This window comes from Oncorhynchus mykiss, chromosome 27 (genome assembly GCF_057628025.1).
Source record: "Oncorhynchus mykiss isolate SJ-2025 chromosome 27, ASM5762802v1, whole genome shotgun sequence".
Taxonomy (NCBI): Eukaryota; Metazoa; Chordata; class Actinopteri; order Salmoniformes; family Salmonidae; genus Oncorhynchus; species Oncorhynchus mykiss.
The window spans coordinates 11,253,377-11,265,000 of record NC_143048.1 but is presented as its reverse complement, the minus strand read 5'-3'; the positions used below and the strand labels follow the sequence as shown (position 1 = coordinate 11,265,000).

Here is an 11,624-nt window from a genome sequence, read left to right as displayed (position 1 = left end):
CTCAAATGGCAACCTATTCCCTACATAGTGCACTACCATAAGGCTCTGGTCAAAAGTAGTGCACTGTGTAGGGAATAGGGTGCCATTTGGGATGCGACCCCATCTCCACTGTTCTGATACAGGCAGCAGACTAGCAGCATATGCTGGGCTACTGAGGGATTCCTCTCCATGCTGTGTCCACAGGCCTACATATGTCTACAACCAGCAGACTCTGTCTCAGACAGCCAGACAGACACGTGTTCAGGATTACACTGTACTGTGGCAAGATACTATTCTGGTAGTAGGGTAGGGAGAGGCAGCTATACTTTTACTCAGAACCATCTATTTACATATATATGGGGCTCTGGTTTTCATTCAATAGTGTAGTTATCTATCAACTGTACAGCACTGTATCAAAAGGAAACATCGCACACACACACATACCTTGAGATGCAATCTGCACTGTAAACCCCTCTCAAGTTCTGTTCTATTTGGCTTCCTGACTTTTACAACAAACATGACAAGGACAATGAATTCAATAGCTACCGACTCCCCGCTGTCTCCTCTCCTAAGACCCAATCAAGAACTAGCTCAAAGGAAGTGCAGTCAGTGTGATATGGCTGGCTGTGTGTAGTCACGGGGAGAGCAGAGCTAAGGGCTCAAAGAGTCTGAATACACATATGTATATACACACACACACACACACACACACACACACACACACACACACACACACACACACACACACACACACGCGCACACACACACACACACACACACACACACACTTCATTCGGAAAGTATTAAGACCCCTTGACTTTTTCCACATTTTGTTACGTTACAACCTTATTCTAAAATTTATTCAATAGTTTTTTTCCCTCATCAATCTACACACAATATTCCACAATGACAAAGCAAAAACTGCTTTTTAGAATTTTGGGCAAATGTATTAAAAATGTAAAACTGAAATATTACATTTACATAATTATTCAGACCCTTTACTCAGTACTTTGTTGAAGCAGTATTAGCAGCGATTACAGCCTCGAGTCTTGAGTATTCTTGGGTATGACGCTACAAGCTTGGCACACCTGTATTTGGGGAGTTTCTCCCATTCTTCTCTGCAGATCCTCTCAAGCTCTGTCAGGTTGGACGGGGTGCATCGGATGGTGCCAGGGAATTTAACCCCGGTCTTTAGTGGGGAGAGGGGGGACCTGTCTAAGTCAGCTGCGTTTAACGCTAGTCCACGGGCTCTGCACGACTTGCAATCATTTTTATTTAGGTATATGTTGGTTTAGATTTTTGATTTTTTTTTATTCAAATCACCCCAGAATAATTTCTTACAATGTGGCTGTGAGGTTGAGTGGGTAAAACGTAAAACGTAAAATTCTAATCTGTCAAAAATAAATCATAAAATAATCAAGATAAAAAAGAATATTCTCCATAGGCTCTTATCATGAATCAATACTTAGGATATATAGCATTTGAATTTGTAAACCATTGATTGTATGAGAAACAATGTCTTGTTGTTTTGATGCTGCCTTTTACAGCACTTCCTTAAAAACACCAATATTCAGGTTGAAGAGCCACTTTGGGCGTTTCAGAGTCCTACATTTCTGTTTTAAAACTCTTTTTTTTGTGTGTGTAAGGAAACACTTATATTGGGTTTACATTCAAACACCAGATGTCAAGCTTACCGGCACTACATTTCACGGTTTCACTACACAATCATGGTGTTTTGAGACCTTCTATTTTTACAGTGCACACTAAGACACACTCTCTCTCCAGCCCTCCTTCTCACCTACTCCCTCTCCTTCTTCCTGCCTTCCGTGCTCGCTTGCTTTTCTCTCTCTCTCTCTCTCTCTCTCTACTACATCAACACATAAATCTGTTTCTCTCATCAGCACCCAGAAACAAAATAGTCTCTCTCTTCGTGACGCAGGTGGACTAGTCGTTTACCCATGGTGTTATGCGTTGTCATGGTGTTATCAATAACATCCTTCCATCGCTCATCCTTTTGGGTTACCACGAAGCCTAACTGTGTGAAACACTCCGCACAAGCAGTTCCCGCACAGGAAAAATACAATTGTTTGCATTTAAATGTCATTTAAATAAACACTCTAAATTGTTACAGGGCTGAAAGTGGCAGCAGACTGGGAAGGAAAAAGAGCCGTCGAAAATAAACACCTGGGTTCACCATCTGTACGGGTTCAAATTGTGGCAGAGCAGTAACAGGAGGAATGTGGGCTGAATCGGTCTTTCAGAGACTTTTCCTATAAGTTTTAAGTTTAAAGTACAGTGAAATACCTTTCTTGCAAATGCTTTCCCAACAATGCAGTAATTAATATCAGTAGTACTGTAAAAAATGTAAAAATAAAACTACTGGTTACTACACAAATATAGATGTTTACTGTGTGTGTGTGTGTGTGTGTGTGTGTGTGTGTGGTAATATTGTGCTGGATTCGCTCCATTGAGAGCAGCAGAAGCACTAAGGCTCGGAAGGCTGCCAGTATTTTCAGAGTGTGACTCATATAGGAGAACAAGGCACTGCTGGTCTGTCTGTCTGTCGTTCCCCCTGCCGTCTGTCTGTCGTTCCCCCTGCCGTCTGTCTGTCGTTCCCCCTGCCGTCTGTCTGTCGTTCCCCCTGCCGTCTGTCTGTCGTTCCCCCTGCCGTCTGTCTGTCGTTCCCCCTGCCGTCTGTCTGTCGTTCCCCCTGCCGTCTGTCTGCCGTTCCCCCTGCCGTCTGTCTGCCGTTCCCCCTGCCGTCTGTCTGCCTGTCGTTCCCCCTGCCGTCTGTCTGTCTGCCTGCCTGTTCTCCCTCCCTCCGCCTCTCCCTCCGTCTCTTGCTATCCGTCTCCCTGCAAGACATGTCTCTCCTTCCATAATGAGAATCTCTGACTCTCTTTCCCAGTCGCCACATCCATCTACCCACCGCCAACTCTTTTCATCATCTCACTCAGTGAGCAAGACAGAATCACGCCTGTTAGAGAAAGCAAAGGATTAGGCATGGGTGTAATCAAAAGGTCTAATCCTTCTTTATCCATCATAACTATCTCAATCTAATTATACATCTATACAACTAAAACAGATTGAAATCCTTATGAGAGTAGGTCATTTTAATCCTTCTGGGCACGATGATGTTTTTCTAAAAATGCAGAGATTTAATTCACGCCGTGAGGGGTCTTAAGCCAATCTAATGAATTCTCTGACTTGGGTTGTTAATGAGTGGAAGACTCGCTGAGAGCGAGAGCATGACCTTCCTCACATCCCTATGGGCATTAAAGTGAGTGCATTTCCATTTCAACTACAGCATCTCACCAGCCGATCATCAGTACACTGTACTGTAGAGAGAATGGCCTCAACACAGAGTTCTGATAGTCATTAATGTCCTTCCCTCCAAATTGATGCTTGGATGGTATATCTCTGTTGCTCTCTCTCTCTCTCTCTCACACACACACACACACACACACACACACACACACACACACACACACACAAATGCACTCATCATTACATACACAAACACACTCAGAGCATATCTACAACCTAATTTCCGGCCCAAAGACAGGAGGAAAAGAGATGGCCTCATTGCACCAGCACACGGAATGAAATACGTCTGAGAGTTAATGTTGTGATGGGGGAGCGTATCTGCGAGGAGCACGTTATAATGGATTAATAACAAATTGCGTTTACAGTGCCTTGCGAAAGTATTCGGCCCCCTTGAACTTTGCGACCTCTTGCCACATTTCAGGCTTCAAACATAAAGATATAAAACTGTATTTTTTTGTGAAGAATCAACAACAAGTGGGACACAATCATGAAGTGGAACGACATTTATTAGATATTTCTAACTTTTTTAACAAATCAAAAACTGAAAAATTGGGCGTGCAAAATTATTCAGCCCCTTTACTTTCAGTGCAGCAAACTCTCTCCAGAAGTTCAGTGAGGATCTCTGAATGATCCAATGTTGACCTAAATGACTAATGATGATAAATACAATCCACCTGTGTGTAATCAAGTCTCTGTATAAATGCACCTGCACTGTGATAGTCTTAGAGGTCCGTCAAAAGCGCAGAGAGCATCATGAAGAACAAGGAACACACCAGGCAGGTCCGAGATACTGTTGTGAAGAAGTTTAAAGCCGGATTTGGATACAAAAAGATTTCCCAAGCTTTAAACATCCCAAGGAGCACTGTGCAAGCGATAATATTGAAATGGAAGGAGTATCAGACCACTGCAAATCTACCATGACCTGGCCGTCCCTCTAAACTTTCAGCTCATACAAGGAGAAGACTGATCAGAGATGCAGCCAAGAGGCCCATGATCACTCTGGATGAACTGCAGAGATCTACAGCTGAGGTGGGAGAGAGTCTCACCTTGTCCATAGGACAACAATCAGTCGTATATTGCACAAATCTGGCCTTTATGGAAGAGTGGCAAGAAGAAAGCCATTTCTTAAAGATATCCTTAAAAAGTGTTGTTTAAAGTTTGCCACAAGCCACCTGGGAGACACACCAAACATGTGGAAGAAGGTGCTCTGGTCAGATGAAACCAAAATTGAACTTTTTGGCAACAATGCAAAATGTTATGTTTGGCGTAAAAGCAACACAGCTGAACACTCCATCCCCACTGTCAAACATGGTGGTGGCAGCATCATGGTTTGGGCCTGCTTTTCTTCAGCAGGGACAGGGAAGATGGTTAAAATTGATGGGAAGATGGATGGAGCCAAATACAGGACCATTCTGGAAGAAAACCTGATGGAGTCTGCAAAAGACCTGAGACTGTGACGGAGATTTGTCTTCCAACAAGACAATGATCCAAAACATAAAGCAAAATCTACAATGGAATGGTTCAAAAATAAACATATCCATGTGTTAGAATGGCCAAATCAAAGTCCAGACCTGAATCCAATCGAGAATCTGTGGAAAGAACTGAAAACTGCTGTTCACAAATGCGCTCCATCCAACCTCACTGAGCTCGAGCTGTTTTGCAAGGAGGAATGGGAAAAAAATTCAGTCTCTCGATGTGCAAAACTGATAGAGACATACCCCAAGCGACTTACAGCTGTAATCGCAGCAAAAGGTGGCGCTACAAAGTATTAACTTAAGGGGGCTGAATAATTTTGGACGCCCAATTTTTCAGTTTTTGATTTGTTAAAAAAGTTTGAAATATCCAATAAATGTCGTTCCACTTCATGATTGTGTCCCACTTGTTGTTGATTCTTCACAAAAAAATACAGTTTTACATCTTTATGTTTGAAGCCTGAAATGTGGCAAAAGGTCGCAAAGTTCAAGGGGGCCGAATACTTTCGCAAGGCACTGTACATGCGTTTTGTGCACGAGGCCTCAACACACTTTACATTTAACTCATCCCATCCAACAACCACAAATAGCAGCCACCTGTATATGTATTTTGTGCGCGTGTGTGTGTGTGTGTGTGTGTGTGTGTGTGTGTGTGCGTGTGTGTGTGTGCTTGCGAGTGTGAGGGTACATTGTATGTGTGTGTGTCTGTGTGTGCATTCATGTACTTGCACACGTGTGCGTGTTCACACGTTCCTGTGTGCATGGAGTGTTTCGGTGTCCTACCGGGCCTGTCTTGGGGGGGCACTGGATGTATCTGGCCAGGCTGATGACGAGGTCGTGGGTGATGGGGTCCACCAGGTTCCTGAAGCTGGCGTAACGGTACAGCACATCATCCAGAGACGTGGACTCCATCCCCAAGTCCTACACACAGACAGAGAGAGAGAGACAGGAGAGATGTGGAACCAGGTTACATGATTAGAGCCAGCGGTTTTCACCAACCGTGTGACCCGGACCAGCAAAAACCATAACTCGCCTTTACCTCGGGCCCGGAGGTTATACCGCCTTGTCAAGACAACCTCTGGGCCCTACAAAATACCCAGAATTCACCTCCGATCCGATATATCAATATTACGTTAGTTTATGTGACAGTGGCTGACTGGCATACAGGAAACTAGCACACATCCTTATTGACTTGCACTAGTAGGTGGGATGAACAAAAGTGCAAACACTCACAAATGCACCACTGCTAATGCAAACTTAACACTGAAACCTGCTGATCCAGTAGTGTTGACTCAAACACTAACAGATAGTAGACTTCAGCACCAGGAAAGGGAGTGTCCTTTCCGCATGTCAGCAGCCCGACCGTCAAATTGAACACGACTTTTCCTTCAGGCGCGGGAAGTCTTTGTCAATTCATGCAAAGCCCTTGGATTTGCTTGCGCTCCCTAACGTAGAAACCTGTGGGGAAATAGTGTTTTTATCTGAAGCTCAATCCATGGCAGACGATGGATTGCTTTTTGTCTTCGCAGCTATCTTGAGGTTAGCTACTGGGTCGGCAAACGTGTTTTTTTTTTCTCTCTCCTACCCTCTCTCTCTGAGAATCAGAGCCTTGACACAGGTCACGGACACCCCTCACCTGCGTTCACCCCTCACCTGCGTTCACCCCTCACCTGCGTTCACCCCTCACCTGCGAGACCAACCACTTCAGAAGAGGTTTAGACAACTCAAGTCGCTACTACACATGTGCTTGACTTCCAGGAATATCAACAGGTGGATCACAGCAGTTTCAATACACACACATGACAACTTTTTTTCTGTTTACCCTAGCATTGGGGCCACATCATGAACAACGTTAGAACTGTGTGGCGTGCGGCCATTTGAGGGTGTGTGTGTGTGTGTGTGTGTGTGCGTGCGTGCGTGTGTGCGTGTGTGCGTGTGTGTGTGTATGCATCCATGACAGCTGGATGAGTCACAGGACATGAGGGAGGCAATTCCCCCAGTGCCCGCAGAGCGAAGCGGTAAGAAATCAAGCCGCTCTACAAATAGAAAACCCCTAAATGGAAACGCATTTGACATCTCTGTGTGTTATCTTCGGCACAGCACAGCAGGTTTAGGTACCTGCAGTTACAGATTTGGCCGCGAATTGGTGAGGGGAGAGGGGTGAGGGGGTGGAGGTGATGGGGGCGGTCTGTGGTTCTAGCCGATGTAAAAACAACACGGCAAAGGCAGAATGAGACCGAGGTGGAGAGAGAGAAAGGACGGGGGGGGGGGGGGAAAGAGGACATTTGAGCAGCAATTCCCTCTAGCAAAGAAAAGGCCATGCATTTTTCATGTCGATTGTCCGGTATTAAAAATGAAAGGCTATGACAACTAAAGCAGCAAAATGATTGGAACTGCGTAGTGGTGGCGTGAGAGGTTAGCGGGGGAAGTGAGGACAATAAATTGTCTTTCATTAGAGTATTCCTCCCACATCAACGTTAGCCACATTCATCATCAAAGCAGTGGACTGCAAACGGACTGCAAAAACCCTGCAAACGGACTGAGGAGAAATAGAAATGAAGAGTTTTTTTTAGGTGTTAACAGAGCTGCCCCTTCATTAATCAATTCCAATTTAATGGGAAATTCCATGGTATCCGGGCAACAACGGGGTGCACCTGGTTGCCAGTGAACTGAGGTGCTTCTCTCAGTCTCTCTATCTTTTTCGAAGAACAGGCACTCTCTCTCTCTTCTCTCCCTCTCACTATCTAAGTCTCTCTCCCTCTACATCTCTTTCTCTCCCTAAATCTCTCTCTCTCTCTCTTTCGGTCTTCTAACCGCAAATGACCTGGCAAGACAAACCGTAACAGCATCAGAATCAACAGTTTAGTTTCTAACCAACCTGTTGCTGTGTGGACTGAGGGCATGGTGATTGTACTATATTATACAACAGGTGGGTCTAATTCTGGATGCTGATTGGATAAAACCGTATTCCAGCCAGTGTCTATTCCACAATACATTTGATCACGACTATAAAAAGCATCTAGAAATGATCTCCCATTTCTTTTAGATTAGCATTTGGTTTTCAACTGCAGAGATTTGTATAATCCTTACTGTCTGTCTCTCCGACATTAGCAACATTGTTTCAATATTCAAATTTTATCTCTAGCTGTCCCATAGTAATGAATGTGTCGGGAGTCGTGAGGAGACAGACAGGCAGCTTTTCTCAGCCAGTCGAAATTATGAATCAGCCGTTGTTGTAAATGACTGTCTGTCATCTAAGTTGACTTAATATACATTTTAATGGAAATATACAAAGGAATGTCAATAGAAAACAGGTCAAACTAAATGAAACGCAGCTACTTCGCAGTCTTTCCAGCTTCAGTTTGAAGTGATTGTGTTTCTGTAGCTGTGTTGTTGACTAGCTCCTCTTAACAACAGTGTCCTGACTAGTGAGCACATTTTCTATGCCAGACGAAATCTCGCCTCATCAGCTTATTAAGGATGTATCCAAATAAATGTTACTAGAAAACAGTTTAAACAAATGCAAATGCAGCTACTTTGCTGTTATTCTATCTGCACTGTTTGACATGACAGTAAGTTAGCCGTAGTTGGCTAGCTAGCAAGCAAGAGATAAGAACGTTGCCAGCCAGTATGGCAATAGAACATTTAGAATGAACGACTGGGTCGAGTCCATAGATATAGAACAAAAAGACTGAACGACTGGGTCGCGTCCATAGATATAGAACATTTAGAATGAACAACTGGGTCGAGTCCATAAATATAGAACAAAAAGACTGAACGACTGGGTCGCGTCCATAGATATAGAACATTTAGAATGAACGACTGGGTCGAGTCCATAGATATAGAACATTTAGAATGAACGACTGGGTCGCGTCCATAGATATAGAACATTTAGAATGAACGACTGGGTCGAGTCCATAGATATAGAACAGAAAGACTGAACGACTGGGTCGCGTCCATAGATACAGAACAGAAAGACTGAACGACTGAGTCGCGTCCATAGATCCAGAACAGAAAGACTGAACGACTGGGTCGAGTCCATAGATACAGAACAGAAAGACTGAACGACTGGGTCGCGTCCATAGATCCAGAACAGAAAGACTGAACGACTGGGTCGAGTCCATAGATACAGAACAGAAAGACTGAACGACTGGGTCGCGTCCATAGATCCAGAACAGAAAGACTGAACGACTGGGTCGAGTCCATAGATACAGAACAGAAAGACTGAACGACTGGGTCGCGTCCATAGATCCAGAACAGAAAGACTGAACGACTGGGTCGCGTCCATAGATACAGAACAGAAAGACTGAATGACTGGGTCGAGTTCATAGATCAAGAACAGAAAGACTGAACGACTGGGTCGCGTCCATAGATACAGAACAGAAAGACTGGGTCGCGTCCATAGATACAGAACAGAAAGACTGGGTCGCGTCCATAGATACAGAACAGAAAGACTGGGTCGCGTCCATAGATACAGAACAGAAAGACTGGGTCGCGTCTCTAGCAACCGAACCGATAAAACAAACGACCAGCCGGCTTCGGTAGCAACCCTAGATTTGTGTTGGGACTATATCTCGTGGAAGGATGAAATAGTATGAAGACATTTATCGAAATATGTTTTTTATTCAATCATTATTTGAATATGTTGGTAACCCGTTGTATAAAAGTGTTAATAGCCTCAAAGCAGGTGTTTGGAGGATATATTTTCACGGTTTGCCAGATCTTGACCTCGTCTCTGGCCTAACAACACCCATGCCAATATATCCTCCAAACACCGGCTTCGAGGGCATTATCACATAAGTGCAGCGGGTGTTTTGAAACGGAGGGCCACACTCTTAGAAAAAAAGGTGCTATCTAGAACCTAAAAGTTTTTTTTTAGTCCTACCTGGAACTAAAAAGTGTTCTCCTATGGGGACAGTCGTTTTGGAACACTTTTTTTCTAAGTGTGCAGAGCCAGAGCTAGAAGATTGATAATGACATGATAATACACTGTGTGTCCCTCCATGGCTTCATCTCAGCCTGGACCAATAGTTACAAAGTGTCTCAGAGTAAGAGTGCTGAACTAGGATCAGGTCTCCCGTCCTTATAATCTAATTCAGTCTGGTCGACAATACAAAACTGATCCGAAATCATCACTCCTACTACGAGACGCTTTGTAAACAGAGGCTCTGATCTCTGAACAACAACCAGCAGGGATTTGTTTTTTTTCTTCAATTCAAGCAGGGAGTCATGCTGAGACCACAGTGTCTTTCGTAGATGAGCCCTGCATGAACACATCAATTACACTATACATATCTGTATACACATCAATTACACTATACATATCTGTATACACATCAATTACACTATACATATCTGTATACACATCAATTACACTATACATATCTGTATACACATCAATTACACTATACATATCTGTATACACATCAATTACACTATACATATCTGTATACACATCAATTACATATAAAGCAAACACAAAACCCAAAAAGCAAAACACAATCATATGAAACAAGCACATTGTTATGATTGAAACAAACACATGGTCCCTCTAACATCTGCCTGAATTGCACCAACTTTAAGGAATTCTGGGGATCATTCCACATAAGGCGTAAAAATAAAAACTCAAAGCAGATGAACTCGGTGGAGATGGAAGGGAGTCCGGGTCTGGTCATTTATACGTCTGAAGGTTAACAATGAGGTAAGGTACGGTGGAAGTTTATGCAAGAGGGCTTTATAGACGAGAAGAGCGCCATGCATCAATCTACGAGACTTCGAGGAGCACACATTCTGATACATAATGAAATGGTGTGTACGGGAACCAATCGCCCGTAATAAAGCGCAATGCGCTATGATAAACTGCCTCCAATTAGAGCGGCAGATGCATTCATATAGACAATATCGCCATAATCATATAGATGACGTCACCATAGTCAATAACCAGAATGAATGTTGACTGAACCCTTTGTTTTCTGCTAGTTAATGAAAGACACGACCGGTTCCTAAAGAAGTAGCCTATTTTAATTTCTAACTCGTCAACACGCTTTTTGTCAATCCAGATGCTGAGATATTTATAAGCGGGGGAAACGATCAATGAGTGCACCAAAAATCCTTAAAATGGGTGAGGATTGTCTGCTCTCACCACTATGATCCACAGGTTAACCCTTAAAGCCTTAAATTTACACAGCTGGCGCCGTCAACCTGGAACCTCCATCTTCTGAGATGGGTTAGCACATGGATGGGTTAGCACATGGATGGGTTAGCACATGGATTGGTTAGCACATGGATGGGTTAGCACATGGATGGGTTAGCACATGGATGGGTTAGCACATGGATTGGTTAGCACATGGATGGGTTAGCACATGGATTGGTTAGCACATGGATGGGTTAGCACATGGATGGGTTAGCACATGGATGGGTTAGCACATGGATTGATTGGTACATAGCCTCTATTTCCAGGCTTCTATTTTGGCAAAGCTCGAAATGTTTACAGGGAAGGCGACAATATGACGGCGATGTGAGACTCATTTGATCATATCAAATTATACCGAGTGTTGAAGTAATGAAAATCAATAACTCCCGAGGGTGATATATCGACAAAAGGAGTGAACCGATCGATGAAATCCTGTCCGATATTCAATATAAAGTGTATAGGTCTGGTGGGATCTGGTGGATAGAGCTTCATGTGGGCCTTAAACCACATCGCAAAGTTGGATGCTTACTGAAGTTCTCTTTCTTAATTATGTCTGGAGATCAATGTTATGAGGTAAAAGCACCTTAGTAGGAGAAGCTCTTTCTACCAAATTCTCCCTATCCCTCTTTTCCTCCACTCTCCCCACTTACCTC

General features: G+C 43.7%; 1 protein-coding gene across 1 annotated transcript in view; it reads right to left on the bottom strand.

The window, feature by feature from the left end:
- Positions 1–11,624, bottom strand: part of LOC110507067 (leucine-rich repeat-containing protein 75A-like) — a 32,312-nt gene that overhangs the window by 16,760 nt on the left and 3,928 nt on the right. The window contains exon 2 of the mRNA XM_036964737.2: positions 5,562–5,699. Within this exon, the coding sequence (XP_036820632.2) occupies positions 5,562–5,699 (138 nt within the window). The remainder of the gene's footprint in view (positions 1–5,561; positions 5,700–11,624) is intronic.